At 41.4% G+C, this 18,106-nt stretch overlaps 1 protein-coding gene across 1 annotated transcript in view; it reads left to right on the plus strand.

The window, feature by feature from the left end:
* greb1 (growth regulating estrogen receptor binding 1) overlaps positions 1-18,106 on the plus strand; it is a 285,761-nt gene that overhangs the window by 249,183 nt on the left and 18,472 nt on the right. Inside the window, exons 25-30 of the mRNA XM_048531862.2 lie at positions 1,427-1,529; positions 2,424-2,576; positions 3,715-3,857; positions 4,926-5,087; positions 7,491-7,695; positions 17,293-17,467. Coding sequence (XP_048387819.1) covers positions 1,427-1,529; positions 2,424-2,576; positions 3,715-3,857; positions 4,926-5,087; positions 7,491-7,695; positions 17,293-17,467 — 941 coding nt within the window. The remainder of the gene's footprint in view (positions 1-1,426; positions 1,530-2,423; positions 2,577-3,714; positions 3,858-4,925; positions 5,088-7,490; positions 7,696-17,292; positions 17,468-18,106) is intronic.

The raw sequence follows: 18,106 nt of genomic DNA on the forward strand, positions 1-18,106 counted from the left end.
CACTCAGCTCCTGACCTTATTACAACTGTTCAAGAAGACAGCTCACCCCCACCTTCTCAAGGGCGAATAGGGATGGGCAATAAATGCTGGCAATGCCCACATCCCACAGTGAATTAAAAAAAAACACCTGGCAGAAACATTTAAGTTGGAGGTGCTCTGTCAGCTCCAAGTCTTGAAGGCCTGAGATGGTGTCTGAGTTGCTGTAAGGTGTAGTGAAGTTGGTGGTTTGCCCATGTAGAGTTGTGTGGATGAAGGAGCAAAGAGGATGGTGGCCCTGGAGCATACAATGATGTTGTTGTGAAAGAGCAGTAGCAATGATAGCCAGGTAACGCATTTGGTGAGCTGCAGTTGCCATGTACCCATGTGGTTTTACTGATTGGAAATTGGTGCTGTCTGTGTTTTTGCCGTTACCCTTGTCACACTAGGGATGAGAAAATTCTGCCCCTCAACTTCTGATAACTTGTGAAATACTCTTAATTGTAAGGTTTTTGGCTTATTTATTTTATCAAGAGCAAATTTACAAAAGACTTTTACAATCACCAAAAGAACAATAGAAAAGTTAGCTTTTAATGTGAAGGAAGACAATAGACAACTCCCTTGCTCTTCTGAAAACAAGTACCCTGCAATTTTTTCCATCACTTGATCGGACAATTATAGCCTTGGTTTAAGATCTCAATGAAAAGGCAGCATCAGCAATCAATAGTGCAGCATGATCTCAGTATGACATTGAAGTGTTAGTTCAGAGATCTCCTCTCAAGTTGTTGGAGTGTGATAATGAACTGACTTCTGACTCCAAAGCAGGTGTGATACCAACTGAGCCACAGGATTTTGGGATGTGGAATGCCCAGTAGGAAACAATGATGAAAGGTAGGTAGCAAAATAGTTTAAAAAGGATGCGGAACATGGACATCAAAGTGAGTCCGTATTTCAGAGAGCTGGAAAAGATGCAATGGACCATGTGGCTGATTCCTGTCTTGTAAAATTACACAGTTCCATGAGAGAGAGATTCAACCGTAAGTAATCTGTTTTCAACGTGCCAGAAATCATTAGGCTTTTATTAGAGAACTGCATGATGGTATCCTTTGGATGCTCAAAACTCACTGCTTTGAATCAGATAAGTCATAGAATTGTAGAGGTCTACAGCACAGTCTCTCAAAAACCACCACTTACTTCCAGTTGCTAACTTCTTTCAGACTCCAGTCTGACATCAGTCTTTAGATGGAGCAACTGTTCTGTCAACTTGATGGTCAGTTTGGACAAAAGCAGGTCTTTTCCCCTGCATTCTGATGCAGTTTTGAAATTGAATACGTCCCATCAAGGTAAACATTGGTCTGTTGTTCTTCATTGGCTGTGGAAGGTCAGTTTCTTCATGGATTTTTTTTTTGTGAACGTGCTTTGTTTCTTTCATGCACATCTTTGTTCTCAGGTGGGGAAGACAGGAGCCTATCTGCAGTTCCTTGGTATTTTATCGAGAATGTTGATTCGATTGATGGAGGTAGATGTTTACGATGAAGAAGAAATTAACCTCAGTGAGTGCTTACTTTGTTCTCCAGGTAGACTCTGGCATGATGTTTACAGTGTATCTATAGTCATTGGTAATAATAACATGTATTTCTTGTCCGTCACCATTAAAGTTTCAAATTGTTATGTCATACTTCAAAAACCATATTTGATACAGAAGTCAGGCGTGTTATTCTCTCTGTGACCTTGGCATTCAATACATTTGAGGAAGTTAGCTTCACATTAGAAGCAGAGTGACACATCTGTGTTACACAGGGCAGAATTTTACAGCCCCCCTCTCACTTGCTGCAGGGACACCTTGTTTTGCAGACGGTTGCCCATGGGTGACCTTCCTGCTCTCCTGTCACCAGCTGCTGACTGTACTATGATTTTACATGAGGCAGGCAAGGCTTAGAGAGTGACAAATTGAGGTCCCTAAGTGACCGATCAATGATCAGTCAAAAGCTCCTTCCATCTTGTTGCTGAAGTGTTTTAGCTGGCAGGAAGAGGTTGGCATGGGAAGGTGGGTGGGTGGAATCTTCCACCCTTTTTGCGATTGAGGTACTCCCACTTCCTGTTCACCTCCTGGGTAAATTGAGAAATGTACTGTATTTGTGAAGGGGTTTCACTCAGTCAATGCTCACGTCAGTATTGGGTATCATGGCAGCAGGTTTTGTACCTCCATTGTCTAGCAATCCACTGTGATGTGTTATTGAACTACAATGAGAAACTGGAAGGTGGCTATTGGGTGACACAAGCTGACCGCTTGGCTCAAGGATCTGCTGTACATCTGACGCAACTGGGCTGCCTTTGTACAATGAGAGGTATGCAGCCATGTAAAGTATCATTGGAGCAACACATTCACTGCCTCAATCACTCAGGAGGGGCAAAATGTTCTTGCTTATTTTTATTTTATCTTTTAGAAGCCAAAGAAGATGCTTCGCTGCAACTGAAAGAGACCTTACTGTGGCCTCATTTGGAGAGTTTCAGTAAATTGTTATTTGATTACACTGTTCACGATCCAAAGTATGAAGATGCAAGTCCAGTTTACTCAAGGAATCTTGCAAATAACAAAGGTTAAATCTTTTTTCATTTAATTGAATTCTGCCAATGCATAACCATTAAAAATAATAGTAATCAGAGATGGTAAAGGTGGGACTAAAGGCCACTGTTTGTAGGGTAGCCATGGTACTGCATACAAAACATTTAAAAGATCTGAAAATGAATTCTAGCCTGTAACTCCTGTGGTGTAAACTAAGGTTAGCATTGGAGTCAGCACTATGCCTCTGCTGATGTAGTTTTTGTTGTATTTTGTAAGCTTATCAAAATTAATGTTTGGAGGAAGGTAGCTGAGCAAGTGAATTGTATAAAGCCATAAAGTTATACAGTTGTGCAGCACTGAAACAGACAGTCCAGTCCAACTGATCAATGCTGACCAGGTATCCTAAATTATTTCATGTCCCATTTGCCAGCATTTGGCCCATATCCCTCTAAACCCTTCCTATTCATGTACCTATCCAGATACCGTTTAAATGTTGTAATTGTAGTTCAAAAATAACTTACAGTACAATAAATAAATTTTAGGCCATCGACTTGCAATTGGCACTCAAAAGAGCTGGATGTTTCAAATAAATGTGACTGGGAGATGCAAATAGCAGGTTCTGGTAAACAAAATTTATATCATATTGATGTTGCACTGAATTGAAAATTTGTATGACATAATCCCATCTCATTGTCTTTCAAATAGATCTTCTGTGGTCTCTTATGGGTTTGCCTGAAATCCAAGACTGGAAACGTCACTTAACTTTTGGCATCTCATCGTTCATTAGATTTTTAAGATGAGAATGCATGCTGGTGATTTTAAGTGGGAAGTAGCAGATCACAGGATAAGGAATTGTAGAAAATTAAGTGATAATGGTCTAAATGTCCTTTTCACTTCGATTTTCATCACAATTACTGTGTACTCCGAGCTCTATACTGTTCCAAGTGTTGTGGTTGTTCCACAAATCTGCATTCCTGGAATGGAGCCTTCCTGCTTGGAGTGCATGCCCAGAATGTGGAATCAGTGATTTGGATTGAATTGCCTTTTAATTAAATGATTAGATAAAAGTAGCCACTCCTACTTTTAATGAGCTTAACAATGGACAGCCAAATTAAGAAAACCTATCCCCCATGTTTCTGCATGTTGCTTACCTAAGTTTCCTAACTTAACAGGATATAAAGCTCATAAGAAAGAAGATGATATCTATCTGCGACGCCAAACAACTCGAATGAGGTTGTCCAAGTATGCTGCCTATAACACATATCACCACTGTGAACAGTGTCATGAGTACATGGGTTTCAATCCCAGATGCCAGGTATGTGTACTGTTGTCTTGAAATTCAAACAGTAAAGACACATGCCATGATTTGAGGTTACTCTACAAACTTTCTTTTTGTTCGCAGAAAGGCCCAATGATGTTAGTAAGCTGAGGTTCTACATAAAGCAAAGATAACTTGACATGTGGCATGCCCCATTTCTATCAGATAGTACATAAGGGTAAATTGCATGCTTATTTGGAAGATTGACTTTCCCAGTCAATTTCTGTCAAAACAATATTATCAGACGCATTTATTTGTGGCTTGTAATTGATAGGAGCAATAGCACGGGTAAGCTTTTGAATGAATTAACATGCATTAGGTTGAAGTCAGTTCTCAAAGGTTTAACCAAACAAGCAGATCAGGTGAAAACCTTTTTAAAATCTTTCTTTTAAAAGTCATTTTCAGAATCTGATCTATCTGATAGAATCCCACAGTGGTTGCAGTATTTATCTTGTGGTATGTGTAAGAAGTTACCATGGCTAACAGACAAATAGGAAGGGCTGCATTTTAGAGTGGGAAAGTCGTCAAGCATGCACTTGAGAAATGTGTAGGAGGCTCCTCAATAAGTTGCTGGTGGGACAGCAAGCAAGTACGCAACTTGTTCATTGGCAGCAGGGACCTTAGATACCCTTAAAATGCATTTTACATGTAATTAATGATTTAATGCACCCTCCCTGATTTAATGAAACTGACATGAGTCTTTCATTACCTTCTCATTGAACACTGGCACCTTATATGTGGTTTGCCTGGCTCATTATGAGAGCTCTTTTGACTTTGGGAAAGTAGAATCACAGGAAGTTACATTATCTTTGGAGAGTTTTCACTCCTGAGACCTGACGATCTGACACTTTGGGGGACTGGATCTGTGGTAGGATGAGGCCAAAAATATTAGTTTAAATACGTGAAGAGGCAGCATTTTTATGAGAGACATCATGGACAGTATTTGTTGTTGGAATATTTTTGCAGTTTTTCAACAAGATGGGCATAAAGTGGTGTAAAGAATTATTTCCTCTCCATGCTACAATGAGTTAAGAACTAATTTCACAATTTTGTTTTATGTGTTAGCCGTACGATTCCACACTCCATGCCTTCACCTTTTCCTGCTCGATGCTGGGAGAGGAAGTTCAGCTCCATTTTATTATTCCCAAATCAAAGGAGCATAATTTTATTTTCAGTCAACCTGGAGGCCAGTTGGAAAGTATGAAGCTGCCACTTGTTACCGACAAGGTGAGAAATTATCTTGGGCTCTTCACAGATAAACAATTTTATTTCCATTTTTTGCACTAATGGTGAAGAGTTGGCTGAACCAAGAACAGTTGACTTTTTTTTAAACAACGCATGACCTTTAGCTAACATTTGCAGGCATTAGTCTCATTTCTGTAAAAGTGCCTGAGAGTAGCAACTGTAGACTGAGGTCATGGAGTTGTACAGCATGGAAACAGGCCCTTCAGTCCAACCTGTCCATGCCGACCAGATATCAGAAACTATTCTCATCCCATTTATCAGCATTTGTCCCATATTCCTTTAAACCCAATGATTTTTGCTGAGCACCTGTAAATTAAAACACTGTAGCTTTGTCTTACCCTGTTCCGTTTGGACAAGAGCTAACAGTCTGTAGGATATGTGCATGTAGTTTAGTTCTGTGGCAGTTTTAATATTTTCCATCAGATTTTTGATATCATTTCTAGTTTTCTGTATGTGCCAGGCATCCAACACCTTTGAAGTAGTTTGTCAAGAAGACAAGAACAGTCAAGAATGGAGTGGGAAGACGTTGCTGGTGCCAGTTATGACAAAGTTCAGTTGAAGTGGCTATTATTTGTAATTGTTTTAATGGAAGGGGTAGACATAAATTAGCTCTTGCTGAAAACAGATAGGAACCCTGTAGATCTGGGATTTTTTTTTAAAAGACCTGTACACGGGAAAATGATCCATGTTGTTAAAAATGATTTCCATTTAAAAGTTTTAGTTCCTCCAGCTGGAAATGTCTAGGTGCTGCTGATAATCTTGCGTGTCAAAACCACGGGACATTTGGTGCTATTTCATTAATTCTGGGAACTACTATTTTTCCTTTTTATGTCCTCCTACATGGAAATTGAAAACAGATTCACCCATCGTGATTTTAAGCAGATGAATTCTTATTGGTAACAATGGATTGGGCCTTTCCTGTAGCAGGCCAAACTACTCTGTTGTTTGTCACTTTTGTTTGTGTTTTACACTGGGGATCATTTAGCCCAGTTGGCTAATTGGTTAGTTTGCAATATAGAGGATGCCAACAAAGTGGGTTCAATTCACATACCAGCTGAGGTTATCATGAAGGTCTCTCCTTCACAACCTCTTCCCCTCTTGAAGCTTGGTGACCATCAGATTATGCCATCACAGTTGTCTTTCTCTAATGAGAGAACAGCCCTATGGTCTGGTTTACCTTTTATTTCACATTTTTTGTGAGAAATAAACTAGCTGCCAAACTAGAAGTGATGAGTTTTTAATTGCGCTCATTTGAAACTACCTGACCTTGATCCTGGTTTCATTTAGAGTTGATTAATTCAATGAAAAGGTTTAAACTTCAAAGCCACAGAGGGAGAATAAAATCTCTACACAGATGCACACTATCATTTGACTAGTCTTACTGCCAATTTGTCAATAATATTGTAAGTGGTACACATTGCTTTTTGCTGCATCACACATGCAATGATTCTTATGAAAATACATGGTCAGATTCTGGACTGGAATCAACTTGGTTTATAGAGAGAAAAAGTAGTTTCTAATGATGTCCCATGAGCAATGTGGTTGCAATTTAATTGGAAGGACTTCAAGTTTTAGAATATTTTGACATCTTCCCCGCCAATGTCTATTTGCCTGGGAATGCCACAGAGTCAGAGAGGTCTAAAGCACAAGCCCCTAATCCTTTCGCCCATTGAATCTACCTTCGTCAGAAATAACCAGCTAAATGTTCTAATCCCATTTTCCAGCACTTGACCCATAGCCTTATATGCCTTAGCATCTCAAGTGTACATCCGAATACTCCTTCAATGTTATGAGGGTTTCTGCTGAGTGAATGGTGAGATTTCAACTGTTTAATTTGTGGAGGTGGATATGAGAAACACCCCCGGGTTTCTAGGTTTGTGCAGTTGTGAAGCTGAATTCAGTAAAGAAAAACTTACAAACCACTTGCGCAATATTCAGGGTAAAAAAAAATTTAAAGCATCAATGCTTTTAAATACTAATCTAATATTTACTAATCTAATAGGGGCAGCACAGTGGCTCAGTGAATAGCACTGCTGCTTCACAGTGCTAGGAGCCCAGGTTCAATTCCACCTGCAGGCAACTGTCTCTGTGGAGTTTGCACATTCTCCCTGCGTCTGTGTGGATTTCCTCCAGGTGCTTCAGTTTTGTCCCACAGTCCAGAAGATGTGCAGGCTAGGTGGATTGGCAGTGCTGAGTTGCCTATAGTGTTCAGGTGTGTGTAGAGTAGGTGGGATACAGGGGGATGGGTCTGGGTAGGATGCTCGGAGGGTCAGTGTGGACTTGTTGGGCTGAAGGGCCTGATTTCCACACTATGATGCTTAGCAAATTGCAGCTTTAATGTATTGAATCACAGCCTGACAATTTAAAACATCTGATTTGTCCCAGAATTCAGACTGTATAAAGAGTCCAATCTTCACACCTACAACTGGGCGTCATGAACATGGTCTCTTCAATCTGTACCATGCTATGGATGGTGCCAACCACCTGCATGTGCTGGTGATCAAGGAGTATGAGATGGCAGTCTATAAGAAATATTGGCCAAACCACATCATGCTTGTCCTGCCTAGCATCTTCAACAACTCTGGAGTTGGTATGTTTTAAAATGTTATTTCAAGCAAATTTATTTTGCCTTAATTTAACAATTCTGCAAAACCACATCTGGTAAATGCTGCTTATCAAATTTAAAAAGCATTTTGAAGTAAATCCACAAAGACTGGTATCCCATCAGCCTTTATTTACATATGGAAAGCCCTTGACTGTAAAACAACCTCACCGGAGTTAACTCCAAGTGGCAGGGCATCTGACATTTCTGTCTATATCTGTCATTCAAGTCTCCCTATTTAGACCTTACTGAGTCTGAGGACAAAGGCTGTTTCTTTTTCTTGTTTAGCACTGGGCCAGGTTCCTCCAACTCTGCCTCAGATACAGGTCGTTTGTAATGCACAGCAGCTCACCTATTTTGCTCGGCAAAGGTGTTGAGGTGGGTGGCGACATGCCATGTCTACCTCAGATTCCGAGGCCTCTTCAGCGCTTGACCGAGAGGGAGAACCTATGCGTTCCGTCACCCTTCGAACCGTACAAAGGGGCCGGGCACATTTTGCTCGTGCCCTGAGCTTTCAGCTTTCACATGATGTACATGCTTGGTTAGGCCCATTGCACCCAACCAAAGCTTATACATGCCTGGGCCTGGCCTGTTGTCAGCCAGGCCTCTTTCCCATGCTGGGTCACTCCCATGGTTCCAACACCAAACTTCGTCCCCTGAAGTAAACTGTCTCTTTCATTTAGTAGAATCTTGTGTGCATCATTGGTGTTCCTGACGTTGTTTCACCCTCTTCCCCCAACATGTTTGGGAAGATCTGATTTAACCCGGTGTGGAGTCACCTCCTCATTAATAACTCTGCTGGAGCTATCCTTGTAGTTGCATGAGGGGTCCTCCTGTAATCAAATAGGAACCAGGACACTGTGGTATCTAGTGACACTGTAGGCTGTTTCTTTAAGCCTGCCTTCAAAGCTTGGACTGCTCTTTCTGCCAGACCATTGGATGATGGATGGTATGGAGCTTTACTTCTATGTCTAATACCGTACTTAAGTTCCCTGCTGCGAAAGGGTGACCCGTTATCTGTGACCAACCCTGCTGGGAGTCCATGCACACAGGTTTTCTGTTGTTGTCACCGTGTTTGGCAAATGAACAGCCATTTTGTTTGGGCGTCCACAATGACTAAGGACATTGAACCTATCAAAAGGCCTGCATAGTCACTGTGTAACTGAGCCCAGGGTTTATCCGGCTGTTATTATTACAAGTTCACATCCATAGAAGATATTGGTGGAACTTCCTGACTAAAGACTACCAAACCTCCCTTCTGTATCTGGGCGTACTTACACTCTGCACCAGCCAAAGTTTGGGTTGTGTACACTATTGGGCCTTCCTCTCCAGTCGTCCGCGTATGAGCTAACACCACCCTGATGACGTGCAGGGAGGCATCACAGGTCAATACCGGGTATCATTTGGGATCACAGTGTGCCAACACCCTCGAGGATAATAGCTGTTTCTTCACTTCTCTGAAAGCTGTGGCTTGGCCAAGCGACCATTTCCGAGGCTGACCCTTATTTAAGAGTTGATGCAAAGATGCCAGGATGGAGTCCATGTTATGTATGAACCTTCCATAATAATTTAGCAGCCCAAAGAAAGACCTCAGCTCCACTGCCAATATGGGAGCCAGGGCACCTTTGATTGCTCTCACGTTATCTTCCAATGGGTGTAACCTGGTCATGTCAGCTCTGTAGCCCAAGTAGGTCACTTGGAGTGCCCAGAACACACATTCTTCCCTTCTAAAGCATATGCCTGCCTGGGAGAAATGTCTAAAGACTGTGTCCAAGTCCTCTAAATGCTTCCTATTGATCTTCCCTGTTATTAGCATTTCAACTAGATAAATGGCGACAGGGGGTTAGACCATGTAAAGGTTCTCCATCATCCACTGAAAAATGGCACAGGCTGATGCTATGGCAGTTTTGTATATTGGTACAAATGCCTATGGGTATTAATTGTTACGTACTTCTGGGAGTCCTCATCTAACTGCAATTACAAGTACACATGGCTCATGTCCAGCTTCGTAAGGGACAGCCACCCTGCCAGCTTTGCATCTAAATCCCCTAAGCAAGGGTTTGGGTATTTATCCAGCTGCAAAGTTAATTTGTTCCAAGGCAAATTGACCCGTACATGTTCACAATCAGTATGACCAGTGCTGCCCATGCTGCAGACTAGTCTGGTTTGATGATTCCTTCACTTTCCAGTCTCCTGATTCCTGCCTTTACTCTTATCTGTAAGGAAAATGGCACTGGGTAGACCTTGTAAAATCATGGAATTGCTTTCTGGCCAACATGCAAGGTGACCTTGGCTCCTTTAATAACCCCTAGACCTTCCTGAAAAACGTCTGGGTACTTAATTAGTTCATTCAGGTAGACATTTTCTAATCGGAAAATGTTCACCAGTCTAGGTGAATGACTCCCAACCTATTTCACCCCATCAGCCTTGGGTTTGAGCCTTTTACTATAATCAGTGGTAACTGAACCAACTGCTTCTCATAAGATTATAACTAATATTGTACACTTATGAGTAAAGCTTCCCCGACAAAAGTTATCAGTCTAGCTAAAGTCTTGCACAAACCTAAGGGTTGGAGTCCAGACTGAATTTTGTTAGACTGTTTCAGCAGTCACTGAAACAGCTGTGCTGATATCGACCTCCATTAGAACCGGGTGACCATTTAACCAGACATTGATTTTAGTTGGTTCTGATTTGGATGTTGCTGAGCAATTTAAATGTTCCAAACCAGATGTAGGTTGACTCACCAGGGTCTACACTCTCCTGGATACCAGCCGATGAATTCTCTTGCTCAGTTTAGGTGTGGTGGGACTCTTTTGTTGTCTCGAGTCTGTCTACCAGCAACAACTACAATGGTTTGTCAGCCCGGATCCTGAAGAAAATTTTAACAATTTGTCAGGGGAGGACTTTGTTTTGGGGTTTTGCTGTAGGCTGACCTCAAGTCTCTCTGTGGCAATGCTATACAATTGTCTTCACTCAAGTGGTGTTCCCCAATCTCAGTCAGCCTGGTGAGAGTGTCCACTTCCACCAGAATATCCTGTAACTCATATACTCCACTTGCCACATAATCCAATGATAAAGCCAGTTGTGCTGCCTGTTTGCAATCGACTTCATTAAAGTTTAAACTAAAGTCACATGGCACTGCCAGTTCTCTTAATCTCATCAAAAATTCTGATATAGATTCTCCTGGCTCTCAAATTGCTGGGTAAAAATGATAACGTCTCAGAATTAGAGCAGGCTTGTGTCGTAGTATTCTTTCACTAAATCTGTCAGCTCTTGAAAGGTTTTAGCATCTGGGGCCTCAGGGAAAGTTAGACTTCTAATAGTTGAAAAAGCTGCGGGTCCACAAGCTGTCAGGTGAATTGTTCATTATTTTTCATCTGCTCCAAAGTCATTTGTCCAGAAAAAGTAATGTAATCGTTCCACATACTGAGAATAGTTTTCACAGCAGGGTTGAAAAATTCAAGCTTACCAAATAATGGCATAATGCCAGAATGATTTCCTGAACTCAGAGAGCAAGTTTCTACAGGGCATGCATGCTTCACTTGTTAGGGTTAGGGTTAGGGATTAGGGTTAGCATTAGCCACTGAAATAAGTCCAGAAAGGCTGGAATCCCGTCATTCAGTCACCTTTTATTTACTGGTGGCAAGTTCTTGACTCTGGTATAGCCTCATCTGAGTCAACTCTCAGAGTGGCAAGGTACTTGACACTTCTGTTTTTATATATCAGTTGGGGCTCCTTGATTGGACCAGATTAACAGCCCCAGTCAGGGAACTCATATTCTATGAGGTTGCAACTGGCTGACCTTGTTACATATTTACTGGACAAAATTATGTTCATTCTTAAGGTCAAACTTTTGTTAATGGCTTTTTGTTATGCCACAGATACAAATAGGTTGGTCAGGATTTTAATGGAGAAGTACACATTCCAGGAAAAGAGTTACAACATACATATCTTCTGTTGTGAGCATCACTGCGCAATTAAAAATCATTGTGACCCTACATAATTGATTGAGAATTTGTTATTGCTTTAGTTAAACTATGTATAACAATCATTGGAATAAAATAACCAACAATTTGGCTAAAATGTATTTTGTACTAATCACAGTATTTTGTAGAGGTTCAGAAGAGAAAGACGTGAAAATGTAATGCTTTTGGGGAACTTAATATTTCTGCGCCCAGTCAATCCATGTTTAAGCTAGATTATAATTCAAAGTGGTGGACAACTATTAATAATTTGTCAAAAACCGATAGAACACAGTAAGACATACTTGGAACCAGGACTTATTAGTTTCAACACACTGAGATAAAATTACTTTACTTAAAACTCTTTAAAAACTTCTGTCCTACGTTGTATATGTTATTACTCAAAGTCCCAACTTGTGAAGGATCAAATGATCTAATGAATAAACATTGACAATCAACAATGACATTTCTTTGCAAATTAATTTGTAAGGAAATTGAGGTTCCAAATCATTACCTTTGCTCTTGTTGTGCCTAAATAATAAATATTATAACATCCCTCTAGACTTGAAAATTAAAACCCGAGAGATTATAGGAGGACTGTGAACACTCTTGTCAAGGATTAGCAATAAACAAAGTTACATACTGCCATGGGGCACCAACACATCGAAACGACAACTAATATTTTGGAAAAAACAATTGTAATATAGGTCAAGATAACAAAGTGTGGGGCTGGATGAACACAGCAGGCCAAGCAGCATCTTAGGAGCACAAAAACTGACGTTTTGGGCCTAGACCCTTCATCAGAAAAGGGGGATGGGGAGAGGATTCTGAAATAAATAGGGAGAGAGGGGGAGGCGGACTGAAGATGGATAGAGGAGCGGATAGGTGGAGAGGAGAGTATAGGTGTGGAGGTAGGGAGTGGATAGGTCAGTCCGGGGAGGACGGACAGGTCAAGGGGGCGGGATGAGGTTAGTAGGTAGGAAATGGAGGTGCGGCTTGAGGTGGGAGGAGGGGATAGGTGAGAGGAAGAACAAGTAAGGCAGGTGGGGACGAGCTGGGCTGGTTTTGGGATGCAGTGGGAGGAGGGGAGATTTTGAAGCTTGTGAAGTCTGCATTGATACCATTGGGCTGCAGGGTTCCCAAGCGGAATATGAGTTGCTGTTCCTGCAAACTTTGGGTGGCATCATTGTGGCACTGCAGGAGGCCAGGATGGACATGTCGTCTAAGGAATGGGAGGGGGAGTTGAAACGGTTCGCAACGAGGTGCAGTTGTTTTCTGCGAACCGAGCGTAGGTGTTCTGCAAAGCGGTTCCCAAGCCTCCGCTTGGTTTCCCCAATGTAGAGGAAGCCACACTGTGTACAGCGGATGCAGTATACCACATTAGCGGATGTAGATATAGGTCAAGCATGTTTGAGGTAGGCACCACGAAAGGAAACATGACATTAATTGTTTGTGAAGAAAATGCTTAGGTGGTCACTCTATATGTTAAATACCAAAAGGGTGAAACATCTTTTAAAAAAGATGTTTTGTAAGAGTCATAGAGTTCTGCAGCATGGAAACAGACCCTTCTGCCCCATTCGTCCATTTCCAATTAGATATCCTAAACTGATCTCATCCCATTTGCCAGTATTTGGTCCATATCCTTCCTTTTCATATTGCCATCCAGCTGCCTTTTAAAAACCAAAAGAACTGCAGATGCTGTAAATCAGGAACAAAAGCAAAGTTGCTGGAAAAGCTCAGCAGGTCTGGCAGCATCCGTGGAGGAGAAAACAGAGATAACATTTCGGGTCCGGTGACCCTCAGAAATCCTTCAGCTCTGAGGAAGGGTCACCGGACCCGAAATGTTAACACTGTTTTCTCCTCCATGGATGCTGCCAGACCTGCTGAGCTTTTTCAGATGCCTTTTAAATGTTGTAATTGTACCAGCCTCCACCACCTCCCGCCAGCTTGTTCCATACTCACACCACCCTCTGTGTGAAGAAATTACCCCTCATGTCCCTTTTAAATCTTTCCCCTTCACCCTAAACCTATGTCCTCTAGTTTTGGACTTCCATACCCTGGGGAAAAAACAATGGCGATTCACCCTATATATGCGTCTGATGTTTTTATAAACCTCTAAGGTCACCCTTCAGCCTCTGACACTCCAGGACAAAAAAAGCCCAGCCCGTTCAGCCTCTCCCTGCAACTTAAACCCTCCAAAGATGCAACTTGTTTTGTTGCCCTGAAATAGCATTATCCCACTGCCCACTGACTACCAATTACTTCTCATTGCTAGTTGTGTCAAAGCTGTTAATACCATCTCTCAGATAATAAAATGTGAGGCTGGATGAACACAGCAGGTCAAGCAGCATCTCAGGAGCACAAAAGATGACGTTTCGGGCTTAGTGCTCCTGAGATGCTGCTTGGCCTGCTGTGTTCATCCAGCCTCACATTTTATTATCTTGGAATTCTCCAGCATCTGCAGTTCCCATTATCTCTGATACCATCTCTCACTGATTTGTGAATGTCATCCTCTAGTGGTTGCACTGTGAATATCACCTTTTAGTCATTCACAACCAGGGACAGAAATCTCATGGAATTCTTGAGCCTCATGATCTCTGGCGAGGTGTGTGGCAGAGTCAACTGTGAAGTCCTGTGAGGCACAGCTTTGCATCAAGATCATCTTGCCCCATCCTTTATGCTTTTCACAACATTCTTGTCAGGAGAGGCAATTTGCCAAATGAAGCCACTTATAATCTCCTTGTTGATGGCCCAACTCACCTTATTAATATTCTGATGCAATCTCACCAAACCATCACAAAAATCTAGACACCTGGAAACTCGACGTTGGAACCAGATTCAACTCACTACTAGCTCTGACTGACCCCCATGTTGGACACTGGCACCAACATGTCAGGGCACTGGCCCACCTGCACTCCATATCACCAGAGAATGGCATCCAACATGTACCAGCCTCTAAGAATCCTCTTGGCACATCTCTGATCCACTTTTGCACTTCAGTGCTGCACCAACTACTGTCATTGTAATACTGAGGCAAGGACTCTGTGCACTCAGGGATATGCACTCAGCTCCTGGGCTGGACCAGGCTGCATCTTTGGGCTTTTCTCTTGCTGTTGTAGCACTCACTCAGTCCCTGCCTTGTACCATCTTGTCCTTTCTCCATTTGCCTCCTCTGTCAGAGATACCCACCTCTTATTTTAACTATCTTGCCATGCTGCTAGTGCAGACAGAAAGCCAGGAAACTTGTTACATTTGTCAGCACACCCCGGTCAGGTCAAAGAGGGTAGCCCTCGCTCAGGGATTTCTGAGACAAGGGAAACCTCCAATACTAGTCCAGACCCTGCTCAGGGCAGGTGGAGTCAGGATCCTCTCCAAATAAGGGTCAAGGAGCCAAATGAGCCCAGCACTTGTCTTGAATCACTCTCCCCTGTTAAGCACTGCTTTCCTCCTGGAATGGGAGGGATAGAGAGGTAAAAGTGGGTGCCTCAGCTCTTAGTGTTGCAGTAAATGAGCAGAATTCCTTTGTAAGTGAAGAATCTGTTCAGAGTGCATGCAGGGTCAATGGTGTCAGAGAGTCCAAATCCAGGGTAAACGTTGGGAACCAAGCGGGACAACTCCAGATTGGCAGTGCTTGTTTGGATGCACAGTGGGCCTCTATGGGCGCACTGGCACCAAGAATGCAGATCAATTCCGGAAAATCCATTAGATAGCGAGTTGTCCCAGGAATGGTGCGTGATATGACAGGGCAGAAAGCATACATGGTAGTACATGCCGCAGGAGTGGGAAATTCAATAAAAGTTGTGGGTTTGGTAAGATTTACCAAGAAAACCCACTCAATAAAAATCCCTCAGACAACCTCAATGTGACTCGCACTGAGCCCAAATACTATAGGAGTCAGCTTCAGATCTTGTTTCTGTGGGATAGAATTAAGTCACGTGAAACACTGATCCGTCTAAATGAACATCCTGGCTCTGCATTGTAACATTTTGGTGGAAGAAGGATTCACAGCAAATGTGAGTTACATTGATAACATAAGTCTATGAGAACCTTTTTAAAATTCCAGTGTAGCAATTATTAAATCCAGTCCTGTAAGTATGTGTTCAATTTGGATAAGGTGTGAATGATGATTAAATATGCTGTTCTTCCATGTCACTAATGTTTGCTTACATAATTAATAATCTTCATTCATAGCTGTTATTTATAAATACACTGTTGTTTTCAGCCACTTAAAATTGAGTAAGTATGGAACCCTGTCTGCTCAATGGCAAGTGAGAATTTTGCTTAACGTCCTACAACCTTTACAGCACCTTGAGTTAAATATTTTTAAAATAGCTCAGGTTATTGTTTTACAGAAATATACAACACTCTCAAAGAACTTGAAAGTGTTTTTTAATCTAGAAATGGGTAAATTAGCCTAGTGCCTATCGCGATTTTTAAAAAAACTCATTCATGGGATAATGGCATTTTATGTTACTTGTTAACATTCATCGCCCATTCTCAAGTGCCCTGGAAAGGGTGGTGGTGAACTTCTGCAGTCTTTGAAATGTAGGTATACCTGCAGTCCTGCGAGGAAAGTCGTTCCAGGATTCTGATCCAGCCAAAGTGAAGGAATGTTAATATATTCCAATGTCAGAGTGGAGTGTGGCCGGGAAGGGAACTTACAGATGATGGTGATCCCATGAATCTGTTGATCTTGATCTTCTAGGTGGCAGAGGTTATGAGTTTGGAAAGTGCTGTCAAAAGACCATTGGTGAGTTGCTACAGTGCATGGTTATCGACAGTACATATTGCTGTCGCTATTCATCAATGGTAAAGTGATTGAATACTGAAAGTGGTGCCAATCGAGTGAGCTGCTCTGTCTGAAATGGTCTTGAGCTTTTTGAGTGTTGTTAGAGCTGCACTTATCCAGGAAGATGAAGGGTATTCCACCACACTCCTGCCTGTACCTGGCAGATGGTAAACAACCTTTGGGGAGGCAGGAGAATGTGGAGTTATTTGCCGCGGAATTCTATTCCTCTCACATTCAATTCCAAAGGGATTAATATTCCAGACATGGTAAATTCAATAAATCTAGCACATGAAAAAAAAAGGATTGTCAAAAAGCTATCACAGGCAATGCTCAGTACAAAGTCAAAGGACTTTATTTCTCATAACTAAATTATAATCAACGATCCTCTGGCAATAATATTTTTTGTTCCCAGTTGAAATCTAAGATCATTGGAGAGCCATCAAAGCTTTTAAGAAAATAAGTATACTTAATACCTTAGCAGTCAATTATAACCAGTTTGCTTCAGCAAAAAGCAAGAAGCAGACACATATTAATTGTCCTTTCTACTTCCAGAAGAATAAGGATTATTACAATCCCCTGTAGAAATGTTAAAAAGCTATCTGGCTCAATTAAATTTTTTAACCCCACCTGATCTGACATATATCATTTGTACTGAGAAATGAATTGGTTCGCCAAATTTGCAGGAAACACAGCCTGGCAATGCTGAAGGACCCTTGTATGTCTGTTCGAGAAGTTATGAAGGCGCAACCAATCAGAGTGCCAGACAAACTTGATTCATGTTTTTCTTAGCCTGACTCATTCAACCAATTAGTTATACAGTTCTTTGTTTTTCAGGTGCAGCTCATTTTTTGATCAAAGAACTGTCCTATCATAATTTGGAACTGGAACGTAATCGCCAAGAAGAGCTTGGATCTAAACCCCAAGATGTGTGGCCGTTTATTGTCATTGCTGATGACTCTTGTGTGATGTGGAACAGCCTTAATTCTGAAGTTTCTAAGAACGCTACCAGGTAGTCAAAGCATTCAAATGTTAAAACCATCATCCTTGCTGCACTTGAGAAATGAACAAAATTACAATCTAATGAGGTATTTCTGATTATATCCAGCTATGTAGTGTAATTAATACATTGAGTGTTCATACATTGGCCACTCAAGATAACTTATAATCTTGTTCATTGTCAACAAATAAAGCTGGTTTCAAGTATTACTTCAAACAAAACAAATGATTTCACCAGTCTATATTAATATATCTATGTACAGATAATTAGGTAAACATGAGATGGTAGTGAAAACTTAAGAATTGCAATCTTTTCCTGAGATTACAATTTAAGCAATGCACATTTCAATATTGCATTTCTAGCTCAGTTTATATAAAGCACTACTGTAATGAATGAAAGCTTAAGCGCTGTCAAGTAAAACAGTACATTTCAACATTGGACAAGATATAACCAATATGCACATGGCAAGATCAATAAAAGAACAATCAAATAAATATTCAGATAATTTTGTGGTGTTAAGGGACAAGGAGTAGAGCTCCTTTCACGCGTTTGAGTAGTGTTTTGGAATATTTATCATCCCTTTATCATTTCAATGCCTCGTCTGAGAAGTTCTAGCTCTTTAATTAATTAGTCAAAAATTCTGACAGCTTT

This window comes from Stegostoma tigrinum, chromosome 4 (genome assembly GCF_030684315.1).
Source record: "Stegostoma tigrinum isolate sSteTig4 chromosome 4, sSteTig4.hap1, whole genome shotgun sequence".
Lineage (NCBI taxonomy): Eukaryota > Metazoa > Chordata > Chondrichthyes > Orectolobiformes > Stegostomatidae > Stegostoma > Stegostoma tigrinum.